The sequence below is a fragment of the Argentina silus genome (assembly GCF_951799395.1).
Source record: "Argentina silus genome assembly, chromosome: 12".
Classification (NCBI taxonomy): Eukaryota; Metazoa; Chordata; class Actinopteri; order Argentiniformes; family Argentinidae; genus Argentina; species Argentina silus.
Genome location: NC_139666.1, coordinates 9,880,259 through 9,903,642, shown reverse-complemented (window position 1 = coordinate 9,903,642; position 23,384 = coordinate 9,880,259). Strand labels below are relative to the sequence as shown.

At 43.2% G+C, this 23,384-nt stretch overlaps 2 protein-coding genes across 6 annotated transcripts in view; both read right to left on the bottom strand.

Moving 5' to 3' along the window:
* Positions 1–12,029, bottom strand: part of fmnl2a (formin-like 2a) — a 49,410-nt gene extending 37,381 nt beyond the window's left edge. For all 4 annotated transcript variants that reach the window (XM_083682395.1, XM_083682393.1, XM_083682394.1 and 1 more), the window contains exon 1: positions 11,486–12,029. In XM_083682395.1, coding sequence (XP_083538521.1) covers positions 11,486–11,599 — 114 coding nt within the window. In that variant the 5' untranslated portion in view covers positions 11,600–12,029. The remainder of the gene's footprint in view (positions 1–11,485) is intronic.
* Positions 12,030–14,685: 2,656 nt separating this feature from the next.
* Positions 14,686–23,384, bottom strand: part of mylka (myosin, light chain kinase a) — a 47,009-nt gene continuing 38,310 nt past the window's right edge. For both annotated transcript variants that reach the window (XM_083681738.1, XM_083681739.1), the window contains 12 exons: positions 23,096–23,252; positions 21,018–21,323; positions 20,775–20,807; positions 20,599–20,689; positions 20,175–20,378; positions 19,419–19,636; positions 19,098–19,221; positions 17,835–17,987; positions 17,406–17,529; positions 16,591–16,681; positions 16,190–16,318; positions 14,686–15,625 (listed from right to left, as the gene is read on the bottom strand). In XM_083681738.1, coding sequence (XP_083537864.1) covers positions 15,369–15,625; positions 16,190–16,318; positions 16,591–16,681; positions 17,406–17,529; positions 17,835–17,987; positions 19,098–19,221; positions 19,419–19,636; positions 20,175–20,378; positions 20,599–20,689; positions 20,775–20,807; positions 21,018–21,323; positions 23,096–23,252 — 1,887 coding nt within the window. In that variant the 3' untranslated portion in view covers positions 14,686–15,368. The remainder of the gene's footprint in view (positions 15,626–16,189; positions 16,319–16,590; positions 16,682–17,405; positions 17,530–17,834; positions 17,988–19,097; positions 19,222–19,418; positions 19,637–20,174; positions 20,379–20,598; positions 20,690–20,774; positions 20,808–21,017; positions 21,324–23,095; positions 23,253–23,384) is intronic.

Here is a 23,384-nt window from a genome sequence, read left to right as displayed (position 1 = left end):
CATCCTCTCAGATCTCTTTCAGAGCTGGGATTGATAGGACCCTGGGGAGTCTAGCCACAATGATTGAAGAACACGCCCCCTCTCTCCTCTCTTTCTCTGTCCGTCTCTCTCCCTCCATCTCTCTCTCCTGCACCCTGTCACTGAACCAGAATCGGTCAGATCTCCTAAAGCAGGGGCCCCCTACAGTTCAGCCCCCATTCAACACATGCAGGACCATCAAGGTCATCTTTAGCTGAACACAGCCCAGCTATACTACAGGCTGGCTGGGATAGGCTCTTGAGGCACGGTTGGTCTCAATATGCTGCTGGTGAAATGACGGGGGTCTTTGCTCAGCTGTTGCACAGACAGACACAGGGATCTGGATGATCTGTGAGTGAGTGGGTTGAGCTCCTCTTCAGCCAGAAAAGCTTGACTTTCTTGCGTTACTGCATTTCCTCATCGTTTCCTGGGCTGTGGATCCAGTCTGGTTTTCTCCAGACCAAGACCAAAAGTGGATGGTTCTCAACTTTCCCAGCCGAGGCCCAGACAGTGTGGACACCAGACAGTGAGGGACAAAACCACAAGAGGAGAGAACTTACAATAAGACCTACAAACCAAATTTGTTTGGTCAAAGCGACTCTCCCAATTCTCTTCGGCTTCTCCATCTTTGACGGCAGTTTAACTAACCCGTCTACAGGCCATGACATGTGCTTACAGCAGTAAAATGCTTCAGGTATTGACGAAGGAGAAGTAATAACAATAATCTAGGAGTTGCCCAATGCTAAGGAAAAGACTGCTTGGTGTGCTGTTCTCTGAAGAGTAGCCTACATGACAGACATCAGACAGCACTTGATCTCCCTCAGGAGTCCCAGTGGCCCCCCCCCTGTAACCCAGACTGTGTGGCTGCACTCCATTTAGCTACCCTTCTCAAATCTCCACTAATTGTGTACACTACCCCACACGGATTTAAAAAGAACGGACTGGTGTAAGGAATATGGTGGAGACTCCCTCTAACCCGTTAACACCAATCCAATTCTTTTAAATCCATGACAGGGGGTGAGTGAGTGTATACTACAGGGAGGGGTGAACGGAAGAGGGGTTGAGAATGTGACCTCCCACGTGTGCTGCTGGCCAAAGCAAGCGTCCTCCCCTCATTAGCGCAGTGTGGCTCCATAATCCTCTAATTTCTGTCGGGGCACAGGTGTCCCTTGTCTGTCCTCAGATTAGCCATGTAATCCCCGGGACCCCCTGCCCATGCCCGGCACAGCAACCTCCTCCATGGCTTGTCTTGTTTGTGAAGCTGTTCACAGGAATGTAGCAGAACAAATGTAGAGTCATTGCTGCATATGTCTGTGTGATGATAGGCCTTCAAATGGTTTCATGTTAAACATTGAGAGTTGGTTCATTGACCACACACACACACACACACACACACACACACACACACACACACACACACACACACACACACACTTCCCTTATCTGTGTTATTAACTGACAGTACAGTAATTGTTATTGGTTACAAAATTAGGATTATTGTACTCCCCTCTCTCGCAAGAAATATTTCTCGATAGTCTGTCCAGGTTCTCAGTCAAGGTTGGCAATGAATAAGAAGCTATAACTTCAGAGTGTTGAGATATCCTAACACATTAAACTACTTATATCATGAATAGAATGACTGAGTGTCCTTGGTTGAAGACGTCTTGCCTGCTAAGAATATCTGAATACCAGAATGGGTTTGGAACTGCAGGAAGTTGTCCAAAAAAAACAAGCGAAGCTTGCACAGAGGGTCCTGGCAGATGTAGGGTCTAGTCTTACAAAAGTGTTTGGGCAATAGAGACCATACATGGGGTCAATATGCTTCAATTCCAATGAAGGACAATTAAAATGAATTATATTTCATATGAATTAAAATACATATGAAATATGAAGTTGAAATATGGCTTGGGAATTGGAAATTAAGTAGCTTACTTCTATATAGGCCTACTTCACACATGCAACATGAAAAACTGTAAAACTGTCAAAAATGATACACACTTAATACATATATACAATTCATTTTACAGCAGATGACCCTTTGCTTGAAATGGAGAATGCACCACTGTGATACAGTTTAGGACTGGTAATACCCAACCCCTAATCCTTTTAGACATTGTAATCTGATTTGTTCTATTTTCCACATCATCCCAAGACACAGCACTGTACAGTCACAACACAAACTCTGATCTAAGATACCTCCCACATCACCACCATTAGACAGACTGACACTTCATGTCCAGGCTACTCCTACATATGATTTCTGAGCTTTTATATATATATATATATATATATATATATATATATATATATATATATATATATATATATATATATGCCATTTAGCTGACGCTTTTATCCAAAGCAACTTACATTGCAGTGAGTGCATACATTTTTTCAGTATATATGGTCCCAGCGGGAATCGAACCCCCAACCTAAGCATTGTTAGCACCATGCTCTACCAACTGAGCCACATTGACATGATATCTGATCTAACTAAGAAAGCATGCAGTAATTAACATAACTTGTTGAAAAAAGGAGCTCTTTGCCAGGCTTAGTCCATCAACTATAAATGTTACTTCTCTGAGGTACAGATCTGAAGCAGATTTATCTCTCTGAACTTGACACAGCCACATACTTGTAAAACCTGCAGAAATCCCAATGGGAACTGCATTTTCAATTCATGATAAAGCCCTTTGTTTGAACCTGCCAAGGTCTCATAATAGTTACTGTGCATGCATGCAGTCAGTTTCATTACTGACAGGCCAGAGCATAAATTCATCACTGGCAGAGCCCTGATCTCAGTGACATCGCCATGCTAGATAAAAGCCTGGTGGCAGCCTGCTCTAAGTGGTAGCACCCAGGGGTCTACCTCTCCCACACAGCTCAACTACATCAGACCCCTAAAGACACAGCATTTTACTGCTGGGTAAACAGGCCCTGGCTCCAAAGAGCCTTGGGCTCTAACGCTGGGTAGTCTGGGAGCCATTACGGCTCTACTTTCAAGGCTGCACGTGTACACAGGGCCCATCCCAGGGAGGCATTCCTGACACCGTCCAGACCGTGGGTGGCGCGGTCTCAAGCCGAGGCTTGACGCTCACTTGTGATCACAGGCGTTTGGGTTTCATTAGGAGAAAGTGAGGACACACTACAGTGATCATAGCTGGGCAGTTTAGAGTAGGCCTATAATTTACAGGGGGAGATGGGCTCTTTCACTGCATCACTGACTGGGACACAGCCTGTAGCTTTCATTGGAATATGCTAGAATATTAGAAAAAATGCTGAAGGTCAAGAACAAGACCTTACTTAACATATTGATTGATTGATTGATTGTGTCTGTCTGTCTGTCTGTCTGGAGGATCTCCTCATACTAACCAGTAATGACGCACCTTTGAGGGGGTGTGATTCGAGTATGGGCTTCAGGTCAAACCTGAGATCTGCTAAATAGCTTTCCTTTCAGGCAAAAACTGTGTGGAAACCTAAAACATGCTGTCCGTCTTCTTTGGTTCGCTTATGTGGAAAACACTTAAATGAGCGGAGCTGTTGTTTGGGGGTATCAGATGAATACCCTCCAGCGTATCATATCTTATAGTAGTGGACAGCAGCCTGGCACCTTATTGGCCGAGTTGTTTTCAGAGCTGTCGAATCAAGTTAGCCTCTGAGTAGCGACATCACTGCCTCCAGACCAGCCTTGGCAGCACTGCTAACAGTACGGACAGTGCCAGGGGCCCGATTCTGACAAAGGCAACTGGATTACAGATAAAAGCCCAGGACCCATTAACCCGTAATACTGGCGCAGTGATCCAACTGACATCTGAGACCTGTGCATCTTTGACAGAGACCTCTGAGGAATTCTGAACAAAGAGCAGTAAGAAACACATCCCCAACCCACTCCAAAGAGTTGATTGATGCTCTCTGACCTGCAGGTGCAGCATAGAAATGTGCACGTATATCCCACAATCTAGGCATATACTGCAGATTTATATAGCCACGGTGGTGGTTTTATAAACATCAACACCAGCCAGTGGCAAACAATCTTTGAAAACATCAAAGCATGGGGCTTTTTTTAATCAAAGATAAAAAAAAAAGAGCACTACCCCAAAGCAAAGCCTACCTATTTCACACAGTTTAGCCTACCTCCTCCACAAATAAATTAGAGTAGGCCTTAGGCCCAATTCTATTTCAACTGAAGAAAGACAAAAAAAAATACATAAAGGCAAGTGACAACTCAAAAGGCAATGGACAACGCACTTGGCTTGTTTACCTGAGCTTGTATTCAAGGCTGGAGTCGGATACGATATCACACATTTGAACTATGGTGGTAATGCTATTAGAAATCGGGCACATGCAGGCTTAAGACTTGTTTGGTACCCTTTGTTTGAAAGGGGCAATGAAATCCCAGTCGCCTGGTAGCTAGGCAAATACTGTGCTCCAGCCTGATGGCTGTGTATGTCGTCTGTGGGGCCCAGGGGGAGAGACAAGTCTTCTGTCGAATAATCCTGTAACAACAGATTGCTGCATTGTCTAGAGCCTAAGGAGCCGTCACTGAGGCCTGTGTCAAACCCTGGCAAGTACATTCAAATTCACCGGGACATCCCATTTTCAGTGCAGATGTTGTTTCTGGCAAGACCCTTCTTTTTAATCGGAAAGCTTCAAAAGGCAACAAATATCTCAAAGGAACCCTGGCGGTTGTGCATCAGTCAGGGCTGGGCCCTCATCAGTCTGCAGAGCCCTCTCCACCTAAATATTTCAAAATCAGTGGCACAAGGAGGTCAAAACTACTACGACAGACACAATGGTGCTGCACTCACAATAGGGAAAGCAGCTGATGCGGTCATAGTCTGGCTGCAAGGGTGAAACAAAGGCCAGAGACTACTTTAAATGTACCAAATGTAGGCCTACCTGTGTATAGCTAACAAGACAATAGGAACTTAGACAATAGGAATCTTGGAAAGCCAAGACAGTTTTGTAATTTTCTGTGGTAGAGTCTGAAGTAAACAGTCCTTGAAATCAGAATAGCAACACAAAATAAATAAGCCTTCCAGATCACAAAAGCTGGCACCAGAATGTCAGATTCTGATTGGCCAGAATGTCTGTATGACGTCAATTTAAGTTTGTTCCTGTTGAGGGAACACAAACAACACGCTTCAAAGTTCAAAGCTCAACACCGGGAACAATAAACAATACAACAGGACAACACCTCGGTCTACCCTTCCATAAAACATAGGACTGGCAGAGTTTCACTTTACCATTTAAGACAGCTGTCACCTTGGCTTGGACCGTGCACAGAACCACCCCTTAATGCACTCCAACAGTGGCATGGTGCCAACTGTGACTTTTCTCTCCTATTGTGTGGCCCTTGTGCCAGAACTGCTGAGCTACTCTGAGGATGGCTGTGCACTACATAAAGGAGTCAGGCCTGACCATGCCTAAGTCACGTCACTCACCCTACACCTGCTCCTTACAGCCCATTGCCAAGAAAAAAACCCTATAAAATGGAGTAAAGGAAAATATAGGGATGCAGCTATTATGATGAAAGTAATTATTTTACAAATGCTACACGTTTTCTGTTCATTGGCAACCTTTCACCGACATCATGGTGATTGAAGTTCATTGAGATCTTGACATACAAGCGCAGATCTGTCCCATTGGTAATTGGGTTAGGTAGGCTATATATGTTATGCTTCAAAGACGGAAGGATGCCAAGCTAGAATCCTGTTAAAAATACTTCAGCAATCCAGATCTCAATGTAGGCCTAGAGTTAGCCTAGCGTGCTGTACTCTTCAACAGAGGTAAAAAAAATAAAATGCTGTGTAATGTGTAGAAGCTTGGCCTTTTCAATTTTGACGCAAAATAATGTATTAGAGATTAAGTTTGCCTCTAGATTTGGCTACATGTTGTGTTAGATGTATCTTATGCCTGGCTAGTGCTACATACAGAATGCCCTCTACCATCCCTACAACCCACACAACAGCATTGTGGAAAATCTGACAATAAGCAAAACCACCCCCAAAGGCGTGAATGTCAAAATTGAACAGAGCACAACAATAACGATTCAAGCCCCCAATGGTTTCGACCCAACGCGGCTTGCACACAGCCAAAAGTCTGGTTCCCACACAACCAGCTTATCCTCTGCCAGCAAAGCAAGTAAGAGGCCTTCAAGCTCTGCTGCAGCCTTTAAAAAGCACATCACACACACCACAGCAGCCTTGGGACTTCTGAGGGCTTGGACTGGCCAGTTAGCTGGCTGGATCACTTATCACTACAGTAGTAGTTTATGTTCAACTATGCTATGGCTAATTGGTCAGGGAGCATCCTGGAGCTTTAACACGATGTTGCCAGTTGCCTCTCAATCAAACCCTTGAGCCACCCCCGGAACCCCACATCCCCTCCACCAGTGATCGGAAGCAGCAGTCTCACTCCTCAGTGTAGTGGACCTGCCCCCGGGGACGGCCACTAGCTGCCTGCCGGGTCTGGATTCAGTGCCAGGCTCCGTCCTCTGTTTTCCACAGAATAAAGAGCAGCTCTGTTCTTCAGGCCCCGCTGCACGGGACTACGCGACTGTCAGCCCTATGCTGCTGCACAGAGAATAGTCATTGTTCTTGACTTTAATGAAGAGTCAGCGTGAAAATGCAAAGAATGCTGGCTATTCACTAGTTTCTCCTTTACCTCAGTTTGGATATGTTTTCAAAAGATAGGCCTGAGCTAAACTGATTGGTTAAGGGGACTTTATGGCTCTATATTACTGTCTGGCAGAGGAAGAAGATCAGAGCTCAGCCAAATGAGTGTTTTGTTTTGTTCAAATTGATGTCGATGAGGTAAAACATAGGGAATCCCAATAAACTCTGGAAAAATATGCCTGAATAGTCTACTGGGCTGAATTCAAATTCAGCATCTCCGGGAGAAATAACAAAAAAAAGATCATGGTCCTTTGGCTGCCATTAAACAAAGCAGCTTATATGTAATCTGGGCAGACTATTGAGACGAACAGCTATAACAACAGCTAAGCCCTTGGCCCCCATATGGCATTTACACAAGTCCCAATAACTGCCACAAACTTTTCTGGCAGATCCGTGTGCTTTTGCAGTTTAGCCAACTCTTCTGACTATTGTTGTCATGCCATAGGCCAACATGCATTATGTTTGGCATGGCAACGGAAAGCACAGGAATTGGCTAAAGACCATCCAGATCTGGGACCAGGCTAATGTCAGAAGGAATACTCAGCAAAGCCTAAATTAAGATACATCACGTAGTTCAAGAGGGTGACCACAATATTTCCATGAGAAACCCATGGTTATAGGCTACTTGAAGTAGAGGAAAATCAACTAGGTCTAGGCCACATTTTTGCTGCACCGAGTCATCTTCCTGTGTTCCCATATGATGCATACACATTACATGTGACACATAGGCAAGATTGGAGGTTTTCCAATATGGTTAAGCAACAGCAGTGCAAACCAGAGTGGGCTTGTCAAAAAAAAAAAAAAAGGCCTCTTTGTTTCTGTTGCTTCAACTTCATTCTCTCTGATGGTTAGCTAATTGATAGTGTTGTGTTTGATGACAGATAATTACACAGTTAAGGTGGTGTAAAGAAAATATTGACAAGTAGGCCCTGATGACTTGCCCTTCACAAGAAAACTGAAACCATGTCCTATAACCGAGTAAACACATGGCAATAGCCACTCTTCTTCAAACCTCCAGTGCAAGCGATCTCTTTGATTATTTTCCCTGTAGGAACAGGCAGTGTCACGGGTGCTATGGCAACCACACAAGAGCTTCCAGACATGCTCCTGAGTGAGAGAGACTAGTAAATGCCAAACATACTGCTTTCCCTCTTTTCCCCCTTGGTGTACCATGATAAATGAATACACTTTGTTTCAACAAAGGACTTTTACTTGTAGTTTGTCTTCATGGTCAAGGTCACCTGTGAAATACTTTCTCTTATCTTGGCAGAGGCCTTGGCATGACAGTTATGTCTGGGCCTAGTTAAAATATCAGCCATAGCTGTAGGGATTCTGAGAACCCTAAAGACACAGCTTGATATGGTTTTATCAATGGAAGCTGTTCATTCTGAAAAGAATGAACAGCAGAATCAGCAAGCAGAAAACCTTGACTTTACCAGGCATATTAGTTCTATAAACTTGTTCTCAATGTATATTGTTTAGTTGTGTACACAATAGTCCCTGTATCTGTGTAGTTGCACTGTAATTACCCTGGAGACAACATTGCACCAACAAGGTGTGACAGTAATTAGTAATTAACTTATAATTAATCGCTGAGTGCTTTTGTTAAGGAAAAGTAAAAGAAGGAAGGACCCTTTGTTATTCCACTTCTTTACTCCAATAACAAGTGCATGAGTGCATCATTACTACACAGGTATAACAGCAACACACTTGTGGATGTTACTAGCCTGGCTTCACTGGTGAAAGTGGTCTGGAAAGGACAATAGCTCATCTGTGAGGCCACATTGGTAAATTATGAGGCTGTAGGGTCCATAGGAGGTGCTCTCAGAAATCAAAGCATGGAGCCAGATGTGTCATTGCTGGAAATTACAGGTACAGAGGTCAATCCTTTTGATGTTATCAGATCCATGAATCCAACTGTTCCCTTACTCAACAAGCAACTAAAGGGCTAGGTTCTGCCAGCTACAACCCCCATGATCACTACTGTTCAGATTAGCACTAGCCTTTTATGCTCTAATTAAATCACCTCTGGCTCGCCTTGAACTGCAGTGGAAAGGCTTTCATTCCAAATTTGAACTGATCTACATCTAGACAACCACATCAGTAGCAACTATTGGATAGTCTCTCTCAGAGGAGTAAAGCATACCTTTAGCGCTACAGATGCTTGGAATGATTGGAATGAGCTGGATAAAATAAATGGTAAGTTATAAGATAGCATCCGACCTATGATGATTACTTCAGCCTGCTATCTTTGAAGGGCTTGCTGAAGCTTAACCTATGGTTATCAATCAGTGATGCATGATATAGGCCTAAGGCCTAAGGTAGATCAATGATTGTGGGGCCAGATGGTGCATCGTTGCAATCATTACCCTTTCAGGCTGAAGTGACAGCTCAGGTCAACAGAGTCACACACACGCTCAGGCAATTAATAGAGTTGGCCAGCAAGCATGGACGGCTGACATGCATCAGGGTTTAAATAGCAGTAAATAACATTAACTGCTGTGATTAAAACACTAAACTGTCCTAATGCTAAATGGTTAGGTACCAGCCAGAAGTAAACACATCATCCTGGCAGCAGGCAGGCCGGAGTTTCCTGACATGCCAGCTATGCTGAGAAATGTTTTAGCTTGGCTAGCTATAGCTACTCCCACCTCCCCGTATCCTTCATTTGTTTGTGACATTCACAGCACTGGCTTGTGGTGCAGCCGGGTCACCAGGTCCACTTATGCCCATCTACAGCACTAGTGCCAGTGCTTTGAAGAATCTGCATTTCTATTGGGGTCTATATGGATTTGTATGGTGCCTTCATGACATGTTGGAAGTAGGAATCCCGACTTGGAAACTCGTTGTAGACAGATGATGATACCCAAGTTTCCCACTTGGAGAGTACCAGAATTTACCAACAGGAAGCTCCATCATAAATAACTTACATTCATTTTAACTCTGAGGTTCCAAGTTTCCTACTTGCTATGAACGCACCATTAACACACATGTGTCTATCAATGATCTAGACAGTGAAGTATTCTGGAATAAAGTGATATCCTCTCCTGGTTCCTACTCAATGATAAAGTGTCCTACCCAGGTGACCAAACAGCAGTTTATGTTCTGTTCCTTTACTTTGTTCGGTCCTTTTGTTGGAAAAACAGACCCTTGGTAACCCCAGGCAACCCTTGGTGTTCACAGAGAAGCAGGTGATCCTAAAAGCAGACAGGATTAGGAAGAAGGTCCCAATCCCCTTGCTGTGTGACGTCAACCCTCTCTGCCCAGCAGTCCGCTGCCTGCGACACAGAATGGGATTCATCTGCCTGTGACACGCAGCAATTACGCTCCAACTGGAACACTGTGACATGCATTAGCGAGTGACTCCCACGAAAAAAAAAACTGCCTCCATTAGGTAATAAGAGGCAATAGGGTCTGTGGCCAGTTGCTCTGTCAGCAAACACATCAGGCAGGCAGGCAGGCAGAGAGAAAAGCGGTTTTACTGTTCATTCTTAAATGTGTCTTATTTTTTCATTCCTTCCTACAGGTTGAAGTCATGTGACGCTGCATAACCATTTTATAAGGTCTGTGTTAATTGTGGCCGCCCAGGTCTCAGGAGCTTCCTGCATTTACTGGAGCATTAGGTCAGACGACAATAATGTCTGACCCACATTTACACAACCTCACAAAACCGGGCCTTGCAACCCTCCACTGTTCCCCCATTTGTGTAACTTGTCTGGAGTGCTGGACTATAAACTTAGTGAACCTGAAGTAGCAGCCAGCTAGATGCCTCACTAAATCAAGCCAATTCATGATTTTCTTAATTTCAATGGAATGCACCATTCATTACAGTATGCTGCATTAGACACATTCAACTAAAGGGTGGCGTAGGTACTGAGGGAGGGTTTTCGGGCAACCTGTTTTCAAAACATCTAGGATGCTGAAACACTGAAACTGTGCTGAGCCAATGTCCAGGCTCAGAGAATATGGACATGAATGGAGGCGAAATCAACTTCTAATTAGCCAGACAGCTGTACAGGTGGTTCTTTGAGCTAAACATCAGTTTACAGAAGCAGTACTGTAGCTTGCACAATGTGTACTGAGAGCAAACATTCTCAAACTAGACAGCCCCAAATGAATCCCAGCCAAACCTCTTTTTGTAATTAAATATTTTTTCCAATGAACATAACTACATTTTGACCCATATGGGATGGGCAAAGAATCAATGACAGGGTGCATCTGCTTCTGCTGAAGGACTCAAATTACTGAGATATATTGTAGAAAGTTGCAATTAAATGAAGCCAACTTGTTGAATATATAACTGAATAGGCGTATGTGTATTAAATCATACCATCAAATATACTCCCAATCTTTAAATTAAAAGGACGTTAATCAAAAATTACATACTTTGATTGGTTGTGTGATTTAGCTAGCCAAATAATCGAATTTGCATGATTTGTCAGTGGTTCTCCAACCAACTAGAAGAAAACCAGGCCGTCCCAACTCATTGGGTTCTTTTGATGCAGATCAAGACATCATGTGGCCATGTATCAAGAAAGTTAAAACAAAGATATGTCTCATGACCTTCATGCTTAACGTAGAGAGAGTATGATTTGATTATATATTCCTTTCTCAAACTCAAACACAAAAAGATGAACAGGCATGAAGTCAGATGGTTCGAGCTAGGTAGCTAGTGGTCAGCACAGCTGTACAGCGCAAATGAGGCATGGCGCAGACAAAGAATGGGAAAACTATCTGAACAGCAAAAGTTGAAGTTCGACCAGAAAATGTCTTAATATGTGTTAACATACCAGGACGATGGCGAACCTTTCCTCCAGTTCCCCTGGCTCTGGCATAGGGAGTTTCAAAGGCATGTTATGAGCCCTGAAATCAGTTTGTTGATCCATACTCCCTGCGTTCCCCATGTTTCAGGCTATCTACGTGACTCGTCCACTTTATCCTCGACTTCAGAAATCACTTCAAGTCAGAAAAAAAAAATGATGTATCCACGTCCAGCTAATGATGTTTCTTTCCAACTCCCGTGTTTTACCCTTGCCTGGAAACCTCAACGTAAAACACATGGGAGAAAATCAACACAACGCGATGGATCCCAAGAATACAGTCCTCATGAAGCATTTTAGAATGGAATGGGAGGACTTGAAAACTTGATTCGAAGCAACAACCGCGCGATCTTTAGACCAAAAAAAAAGAAAAAAGAAAAGAGTGTCCTATCCGTATCTTGCACAATTGCTGCTCCACTCCCAGTTAGTTGTAATGACGATATGCATGATTCAGGTTTAGCAATCCCCGTTTGTGAAGCGAGCTAATCCCCCCCAGTGCTGACCAACTATTACAGTAAAGAGTCTCCCCACTACACCGTACCACACACACAATCACATCTCTCTACTACACAATGAGCTCTTTCAGGGACAAGCCTCCTAGTTGGGCGTGCCAAAAGCCGTAGCTAAGGACACGATGATACGATATTTTGTGATGCATGATGGTACTTCGAGTCCGCTGTTCAAGGGTAAACGTGCACAAAAATAGTTGTAAGCAGTATGCCAAGTGGTTTTATAATGAGTGAGTTTCAGTGATTTCCCCTCCCCAAGATGTCAGACCTGCAGATGGGCCCATCAGCCTACTTTGCAGTGTTTGTCACCATGGATGCTCCATTTACAAAAAAAAACACTCTTGATACTATACACATTATTCTCCACTGTGAGAAAAAAGTACAAACATCTTCTACATGTAGGCTCTTCTTTCTAGTAAACAACTCTGTAATGCTAACTAATAGGGTGGAGTCCTCACATTGCTTCTGAGAGGATGACATCATTGAAAGGCGAGAGGTTCCGTAGAGAGGTCCACCAGATGCACAGTGGCTTTATTGAGCCCAGACTGATTCAACAGGGCGTAAGTCAAAACAGGTCAGCTGGCTGGACACATCATTGGACAAAATGCACTTGGCATTCACATTATAGGCCGACGCTCCAAAATTGTGTTGACACACTGTGTTGTGACACACGCTTTCTCTGTCTCATCCTTATGATCAAGTCAGGTAACTAAGTTTCATGTAGCCTCGCCTGATTAGGTCAGCCAAAGTCCAGTTTGTTAAGTCAGTTGACAGCAATATTTTAAACCGGGGGTAGCCTACAATTGAAAGCTTGCTAGATGGAATCTGTCTTAGTCATTCAGCTGATGTGTTTCCTTAATTCCTACATCAACAGACATGACATATACCATAACAATCCATTATTTGCTCGAAAACCAGTAAGCGTCTCACACTGCAATTATAATCATATGCCGTTGACAGCTTCTCTTCTCCTTATTGATTTTCACTATAAATTGGCCTTTCTTTTCCCTTCTTTGTAGTAATCCATTGGCTCAGGGGCTCAACAACAGACCTAGTATTCATTATACAAGAAAACACAATTGCAGTACAGTTAAGTACAGTACAGTGGTACTCAGAAGAACTACGACTGTAAAATACACAACAATGAGTATTCCAACAATAGAAACAATAGCAGGGTCTCCCAGGCGTATGCAGTAGAGAACAGTGAATGCTGTGGGGTGGCACACAGACATGACTCAGCTGCCAGGACACACAGAAGATGGAGTGTGAAGAACGAAATGGGAATGAGAAACATTGTTTGGGGTGTGTGTGTGCGTGTGCGTATGTGTGTGTGCGCGTGCATGTGTGTGTGTGTGTTTGTGTGCGTGCGTGCGTGCATGTGTGTGTGTGTGTGTGTGTGTGTGTAGACAGAGGCTCAGCTGGCTGCAGAGCAGGCAAACAGTAGAAAGAGAGGGGCCCAGGTGGCCCCCCAGATACAATGATGGGATGGGGCCTCATAGATACAAAGGTCAGATGGAAAAACTATGAAAGAGCTATTTACCCTGTTGATACAATACAATACCATTATCAGTGTCAGGAATGGGGAATGTGACCAACTTTTACAAACTTTACAAACTTTAAAATACAAGAAGCACATTGTATCTTCCGTGGGTCAAATAGGCCACAATGTACTGAAAGAAAACACGTTAATATCTTACATAACATAAGAAGTGTGACAATATATGGCTGCTTAGCCAAACATTAATGTATGTGTTTTGAATCACAAAGAGCAATAGAAGTGTCCATGCTCTTTGGGCCCACTCCACTGGGAAGAATGGTGGAATACGGTGGTTAAGGAGGAGACACCCCCACAGCTGCACAGCACTGAGAGCACTACACAAACCCCAACCAAGAGAGTCGGTCCTCAGAGGGTCCCAGAGAGCACCACAAGGAAATGTAAAATGCCAAACAGATGCCAAAAATAAAAAGAGCACAATCAAATCTCTGTGTCCGCAATCTCACAGGGACACCATTTCACAGATGTTGCTAAATGTGTCCACAAAGCAGCCAAAGGAAGTAGTGTTCTTAAACTGGGAGTGCACGCTTGTGAGAGGGAAGAGGAGTGGAACAGAGAGGACATTGTAGAGTCTAAAGCCCCATTTAATATCTGGTGATCAGTGCAAGAGTTTACTTGCCCCACATAGGGAGTCTCATCAGATCATACGTAGACTTCAGAATGTGTGATAAATCTATAAAATCAATTGGAGTAAAGATGAAGTAGTAAGGGATATTGTAGTATTTAGGACAATTTAGCATTGTGGATAAATACTAAGTTTGTTACCTCAAGCTACCATGAGAGGCTGGCAAATAGGTTTCAGTGAGGAGGTTGGAATCCTGTACCAGAGGACAAAGGGGCCCTCTAGTGTCTAAAAAGTGCATTACTCTGCACTGCGCTGCAACGCTTGGGAGAATCAACTCAGTCATCATGGATTAAACATTGGATATACTCCAAGTGTCATTTGTTACTGTTTCCACCAAGAGTCAAATCAAATGAGAATTATGATTCTTTACCACACAAATGCAATTTGTTGGATTGAATGTGCTGGTATAATCACACTGTTAATCTCAATCAGAATAACATATTCAGAAACTCTTTCCAATCACAAAGCACAACCCTCATAATTCTGTGATAAAAATTTATTTAGTAACGGTGAGTTACCTACACTTGTAGTGTTCTCATTACATGTAATCTGCAGTTGGTCAAACTGATACATTTATAAAAATTAAAGAAATATAATCTACATACATCTAATACAAAACAAAACAATCTAGTTGTGATAGTTTTCACTGGTCTGTTTAGTATTGCAAAGTTGTAATATGGTGGACAAGTGCTTGCAGGAAGATCTCAAAACTGATGCTCAAATGATAAAATGACTCTGTGCTTAAATAACTCTAAAAATAAAACCCATTCATAAAAAGAGCGAAGGCCCTGGTAATTTCAAAATACCATAATGCTGATAACACACAAACACACCTGTGACTTTGTTTTGGTTTGTTTGGTTGAGGAAGGAACACGTTGTTGATAACTGGAGGGAATCTAAAGCCTTTAAATAAATGGTTAAAGCACAACAGCTGGAATGTGGTTAATGTCAATGTAACGTTATAAATATCAACACATGATATCTGCTATAACTGATAAAGTAAGTAAAAAAGAGAGAAAGTGCACAAACATAGCAAAAAAAGGTCATCCGAGCCCGTTTTCACCATTTCTGACTTTAAACAGAGCAGGCGAGTGTCTTACCAAAGCAGCTATGAAAAAGAGCAAAAGGCTACAAAAGGGATATCATCTCTTCATCTTGTACCGCTCATTCCTCTTCCTCCTCCTCCTCTTCCTCCTCCTCCTCTTCCTCTCCCGCCATCACCTCCACCAGGAGTTCGGCCGTGCACGTGGCTTCTCCGAGGTTGTTAACAGCCTTGACGGTGTATTTGGCGTCGTCGTCGCCGTTCACTTCGGAGATGACCAGGCTGCAGTTGCCCTCCTCGTCGTAGTCGATCTGGAAGTGGCGCGTCTCCTTGATTGGCTGCTCGTCTTTGTACCACACTACCTCTGGATCAGGGTACCCTGTAGGAGCATAAACCACGGCCGGTAGTTTACCTCTCTGTCTCCGTGTCTATTCGTAGGATGTTGGTGGTATTACAATATATAAATGGGATTAAACAGATTACATTGATGTACTTAATCTTGGTTTAAACCACCCACATCTTCTTGGTTTGCTGACCTACATCTCCAGGTCTCAGAGCCACTGACAGCAGAGCTAACGCTATGTCACAGCTACATTATATGCAGTAAAACATATATATGCTACATGTGTTCATATTCATAATTAATCATGCATGTACAGTACCAGTCAAAAGTTTGGACACACCTTGCCAAGAGTGTGCAAAGCTGTCATCAAAGCAAAAGGTGGCTACTTTGAAGAATCTAAAATATAAACCATATTCTAGTTTGTTTAACACTTTTTTGTTTACTACATAATTCCATATGTGTTCCTTCATAGTTTTGATGTCTTCAATATTAATCTACAATGTAGAAAGTAATAAAAATAAAGAAAAACCATTGAATGAGAAGGTATTGTCCAAACTTTTGACTGGTACTGTATGTAGTTAAGAGGTGAAGAGACGTTACCCTCAATCTTGCAGTCAAATCTGGCTGCGCTCCCTTCGACCACCTCTACATCCTTTATGACAGAGCTGAAGCTGGGCTTGACGTGGGTCTTCTCCTCATACTCCAGACACTCCAGGAACTGGTTGTCATCTGCACAAAGGGCAATGGATGGAAATGACTAAAATGTTGGCCTTAGGTTGAACTTACTGTTGAACTTATCCCCCCCAAACCCCTTATAAAATGTGCATAGCCCTCCTTTAAATTTGAATAGGAGCAGCAGCTTTGCCAAAGTGCCGCAAAAGCGGGCAAACACGGTCATTAATAAAACAAACACATAGCTGAGTGCCACCCCCCTGCTGAACATTCTAACTAAAAATGTTGAAAGTGTTCATGAGGAGATCAAAACGCTGTTGCCATGCCACCTTCAGTAGGAGAGCCCTTCTTGGCGCTGACGCCAGCCAACATCGCCATGGACGACAGTCTTCCGATGGCCCGTACGGCGTGTCCCGTTTTCTGCCATGAGATAAATGACACCGTCATTACATTTTTCAACAGTACAAACAGAGGAACTAGTAGTGGATACGTCCTCCAGAAATGTTAAGTCTTATAAATGGATATCCTATCTTATAAATGAATGGGGATATTTGTATCATTTAGAGATGTCCTGTTAGTTAGAAACAAGGTAAGCACAAACCAATGCTCCTGAAAGAATGCCAACATTAAATAGAATACAAAATAATATAAATCTTACAGTAGCTATGAACCCTAAAGATTGTTGATGGCTTTCAGTATCGGTACAACGGTAATTTGACCTAAAATAAAGGTCAGGAGAGACCTCTTCACTTTCCCTGCCTCAACTGTTTTGTGCTCTATTTTTTTAAAAGTGAAGTTTGCAGTTTGTTCTCCTGCTCATGAAATTCTAATGGCACCTACATGGTGACTGTGTTGTACAATGACAGATTAACTCGTGTGAGCAGTCAGAAGAGCAGCACTGAACAGCAGGGACTGAAATGGAACTACCTTGCAAGCTGAGTTGAAAAGGCAAGTCAACAGTAAGTTGTTTTAGTAGCCTCTAGAGGAATCTGTACAATTTAGCTCAGCGCAACACATCTACCGTAAGATGCACAAAAACTAAACAGGTATACCGTATTTGTATCCTTTAAACTCATCTGTATTGCTGAATACTGTTTAAGATTGATGTGCTCTCAAACAGGAGGTACCATCTGTACTGCCTTACCTGCCATTTCCTTCTCAAGATGTATTTCTTCATTCTCTCCTTGGAAAGCTTCTTGGCCTCCATGTTCTTTGTGTCTTGTTTAAGCCATGGGTGTTCGTAGCACTGATCACATGTGAGTCGGGCCCTAAGATCACACAACCATATGAGCATGGAAACCATAGACACAAAGACAGCATTCAAACTCTATTCCAACATATCGGATGTAGATTTGGACCGAGATGAAGGTTAAAGCGGAGCACAAGGAAAGCATTAGTTTTCATTGTGGCTGTAAATAAGATATATGTGACACTCTAAACCGAGACATCTGCAAAACTGATGAAAGCCATTCCACAACAGTTACAGTACAATACAGTCATGCTAAAGTGGTCTGTATAACGCTTCATTGGTTCATTAGTCCTGTATTATTTGAGAGAGCAGCACATTGCTTACTTCATGTCCTTCTTCAACAGCATGGTGATGAAGTCTTTGGCATTGTCTGAGATCTCATCGAAGGCCTCGTCTTCGAAGTCCCAGGTGGCTGAGGTTACGTTGGACAGTGTCTCATTGTCGTTGTCTCCCATGAATGGGGACAGTCCACTCACCCTGAGGAGAGAGACACACACCTAGGCCTTAGCTCAGCGGGTTAACACAATCTTATGATACGCAGCCAACCTTGAACTTAAAGGTTTACAACAATGAGGTCAACCAAAACCCATTTAGAGAACCTCTAATCTGCATGAGAAATGCAACCAAATCCTCCACTCACCTAAATAATTGTTCTATTTGAAATTATTACATGCAAACTGTAAACGGTTACTTTTTTTGGTCTTGGTAGCATTGAACACATCTATGAAAGGTCTCACTTGGCACACACACAAGTGTTTCCAACTTTCCATGAGGTATTTACTGTGCACCAGCAAAGCCTTTTCCCTCTTTACACATTCAGCTAGGACTCATGTACTGTAGCAAAAGGCTGAATCCTAGACTCTCTGTACCAAAAGTTCAAGTGGAGATCAGAGGGTCTGACGTCTGGCAGTTATGTAAGCAGTGTCAGGGTAATAAATCTATGTGGACCAAAGAGACCTCACAGGGTTTTGAAGCTCACTGTGGGGAACTGGAAAGTATCTCTCTGTTCTGTCTGTCTCCATATCCATGTACAGTCACAGAAGGAAGCCCGTACTGGCTGTCTGTCTGTCTGTATGTATGTGGAAAGTATCTGCTGTTGAAAGTTCCACTCTTAAAGCAGGTCTGAGATTAAGTGCACATTGAAGCAAACTTTTCAAACAGCACTGGGGTGGTCCAGTGGTCTAGCACCATGGCCTACAGTGCATATGTATGCCCATGTCAGCATGGGTTTGAATCCGGCCCATGCCCAGCTGACATGCCCTCTCCTTCTTACTTTCCTGTCTCTCTGCACTCTCTCTATCCAATAAAGAAAAATATAAGAGTGGGACTGCCCCACTCAAAATAAACCATCACAGATAAGAAACAACAATAAAGCTGTCATTGTCAAATGCACATTTGAAAAGCTTTAGCATGTTAGTGTAGCTGAGGTGATTTGGAATCACGCTCTTGTGATGAGGTAGACCTGCCTGAGACTCTTGGCCTTATGGTAGACACTTGGGTCTTCCATGTGGGAGACCCAGGTTTGAACCCCGCCTGTCACATTCGTAAGATTAGCATTTTTGATCCCAAAGCTAGTTTTATACTCACAGGATGTAGCAGATGACTCCTATACTCCACATATCTGTTGGGTAACTGATTGCTTCATAGTTGATCACTTCTGGGGCCACAAACTCAGGTGTTCCAAACAGAACTTTAAGTGTTCCAGAAGTTTCTGTGAGTACAGGAGAGAAAGTGCAAAAAGGTTTGTTTAGAAACATGGTTTTAAAAAACTGCTCTGATTTATCTATGACTTTATTCACACCCCAAAAAATTGTTTTATATGTATTTATATTTTTATATGGGTTAAACTTAAGACTTTAAAAAATAATGCACTATTGTCTTCTTCTGAAAATAGTCCCTGCATTTTACCTAGTCGGCGGGCAAGGCCGAAGTCGATGAGTTTGATCTTGCTGCCGGTCTTGTTGACACACATGATGTTCTCAGGCTTCAGGTCCAGGTGTACGATGCCCTGCTTGTGGATGAAATGGACCCCGTCCACAATCTGCAGCATGTACTTGATGACCTCTCTCTCTGTCAGCTCAAAGTCTTCATCGATGATACGCTCAAACAACTCTCCGCCAGATATCCTGCAGGACACATCACACACAAATATGGAGATTATTATTGACGCAAATCTTTGGGGTACTTTCTTCTTTTGTGGTATTTGAACAAGGAATGTGCTAATTCCAAGGCAAACATGCTAACCACAATGTCAAAAGAAATAACCCTCTTATTAAGTGTTTGTAACATGCTTACCATTTTTGACGACCTATAATATTGCTTTTCAGCTTTGGCAGCTTAAAAGAAATGTCATTTAGAATAAGCAGTAAGAAGTGAGTGAGAAGGTCAAGTGAGTCAAATGTTCTGTCCAACTACCATTTTGATAACACTATAAAAAGAAGAAAGGAAATGGCTGTGTGTACATGCCTCAAATAGTTGGCCAGTGCCCTTTTTCCAAACCGCACCAAATTAAAACGTCTACATTTCTGTTTCGATCTTAGTGATCTGTCTGGTCAAAGAATAGTCACTAAAATCAGATTTTAAGAAATGGAAAACAACTACAAAACAACTGGCAGTAGGTTACTTCTGACATTCTCCAAATGAAAATAAACATACGATACTCACATTTCCAAAACCATGACGATATCCGACTTGCCTTCAAATGCATCTATGCACTGGACAAGTTTGGGGTGATGGAGGTGGTTCATGATGGCAATTTCTTGTTTTACATTCTCTTTCTCTTTCGCAGAGTAAGCTTTGATGAACTTCCCGGCCCAGACCTTTTTTGTTGCCTTCTCCACAAGTTTAAATACTTGTCCAAATTTCCCTCTGAAAACACAGAAAATGACAGTTTTGTCACAATGGACAACAACATGAATAAGATGCATGTAATGTACAGAACTGAAGAAAGTACTGTATGTCAATGTAGATCGATGCTTTACTTCAAATAAATCAGTGTGTTCCTGATTAATATTTTGAAATTGATGTAATAATAATATGAAAAATAATAATGCATTTTTATTTGTATAGTGCTTTTATAGGTACTCACGTTCCGAGTCTTTCCTCCACATCGTACAGATCCTTGACTTTAACATCTGGTCTAATGACCACATCTCTGTAGTCGGGCTCCTTTTCTGAATCTAGAGAGAAGAATACTTATTTTAAAGGAAACTATGACAACTAAACTTGGATTACTTTGAGGTAACAACAACAATCCAAACGTACCTTCATATTCTTCTGCCTCCTCTTCCTGGTTTTCTGTTAGACAGAATGATTACATTTCCATTACATTTTTGACACTTAGCAAACGCATTTATCCAAAGCAACTTACAACAAGTACATTGAGAATGATAAAATAAACACCATTTTGATCAATGTGCAGAGAAAAAAACACCACTGTGTGCTAATAAGCCACCACTGTCTACTAATAAACAGCAAGAGTGGTAAGAGCCACTAGGGGGAGCTCACCCTCTTCATCCTCCAGTGCCATTGTGACAGGAGCTGATTCAGCACTGGGCTCTCCGATGCCGTAGATGTTGACGGCTCTAACCCGGAACTTGTACTCCCTCTCAGACAGCAGGTTCTGGACATTGTAGGAGGTGCTGTTACAGGAGGCCAGGTCCTTCCACTCCTTATCCACAGAGTTCCATATCTCCAGGTTGTAGGACTGGACAGCGCTCCCTCCGTCGTACGTTGGGCCGTACCATGACAGTGTGAGGGTGGATTTGCGGATGTCCGAGGCGGCCGGCACGCGAGCAGGGGGATCAGGTTTGTCTGTCACACACATACACACATATGCACGCACACACACACACACACACATACACACACACACACACACACACACACACACACACACACACACACACACACACACACACACACACACCAAGAGGTCAACACTGATCTCTGAACACAGGGGTCAGGGTGTTTGCCAAAAGGTTAGGCGCCGTGGTAGTCATGTCAACAAGTTCAAAGTTGACATGTTGTGAAAAAAGTATACAAGAGCATTCTCCCTTCCACTGAACAGGTGTGAGTGGTGAAGGCTTGGAAGGTCTCACAGTCCTGCTATCTGTCCTGCTATCTTGAGATTAGCCACCTGAGATAGATGGGAAGCAAATGATAACATTTTCCAGGAAGTACATTCACAAATGTCAGAACAGTATCCGCTATGCACAAAAAAACAGCTGGGGTAGGAACGAAGCATGTCTGGAATGAAGCATGTCTGCTTACCTTTTGAGCCAACTCCATTAGCCAAAAAGTCTCGCCATACGGACTCCATATAGGCCAATTTGACTTTGTTAAAGGGGCGTTCCCCCATTAAAGGGATGGTAAACGAGAACCTGAGAGCCGAGCGGTATGACAGCAAGGCTCCACAGCGCTGTCTGGATGAGTTTTATTTACTGTGTTGTCAGACGATACGACACAGGCTGTCTGAGAGGGTACGGTACAGTTGATTCTCCCCGCTTTGCGGAGAGAGGATGCCATGTTACCTAAGCCGTAACAAGCAGCCCCTTGTTAATCCACACTGCGCCCTAGTAGAACACCCAGACCAATCCATCCCCAAAGAGCTCAGCTTGACATCGACGAGTTTGGCATACTGTAGGAGTGACACATTCAATGTCACTGAACAGGGACGAATTACATTTAATAATCCAAAATCAAAGCTCGAGTCTGCATAGCTGCAGTCCAAGGTCATAAGCTAACGAGTGGCTAACACACATTAACAAGCATCTAAGAGGTGTGCATGTTTCTAACAAGCTATTTGTTGACTGTGTGTGTGTGTGTGTGTGTGTGTGTGTGTGTGTGTGTGTGTGTGTGTGTGTGTGTGTGTGTGTGTGTGTGTGTGCTATTAACAGTTCCCGGGCACGTAAACGCTAGCGTTTTATAAACGGTTGCGTTTATGGTGTGGAGCGGCTCAATAACTCTCTGGGTCTGGCCGCTGGCTTGCTACGTTATTCCCTGAGTCAGGCTGGATACTCTCCACTCTGACAGCAATGGCAAAGGGCCTCGTATTAAAACCAACAGCTGGAGAGAAAGCACAGCCTTAAAAGGCCATTGGAGAACCCTGCACACGAAGGCCTGTGAGTGTTAGTGTTAGGATCTAGAGCTGTGGCTGGAGCTGGAGCTGGCAGCCCTGCTTACCTTCTCTACCACATACCCCAAAGCTACAGGACCGCTGCTGCAACTAGCATCAAAGGGTCTGGTTCAGTAGGAAAGCGCTTTTTAATTCATGGTTGCTATAAAAAGATTATTCCACACTCACTGTAAAACATTTCTCACATTTGAATGGGTGTTACGGATCTTAGGTAGAGAGCCAAAACCAGCGAGTCTAGTCTCAGAGTTGTACGTGCCTTGGTCAATCGCTCTCACGTCGTGTTTGGCCAGACTATGATACAGCTGTAACAGGAATTCACTGAAGCAGATACAGATATGGGACCAGGCTAAACCCTGACAGATCCCTGCTAACAGTCAACATGCCACGTCCCTCATTCCATTCCCTGGAGAGGGAGTTTTTTGTACATATATATATTGTGAGAACCTACCAACGATGGTGAGGTTGAGAGCAGCCTGTCTCAAGCCATAGCTGTTTCTCAGCTCGATGGTGTAGCAGCCGCAGTGCTCCTGCTGGCTGCTCGCGATGGTCAGCTTACTGGTCGACTCAGTGGTTTCAATGGTTATATCACCTGTCTCATCCTGGATCTGGGGACAAGATAGAATATGTCAGCGTCAGCGCAGTGATGTCATGGTCTTGCAAAGGGACATTTGGTCACTGGAACAGTGATGGGCCCAGTGATGACAAAACAACATCCTTAAGAGATGTTGATGTTGCTA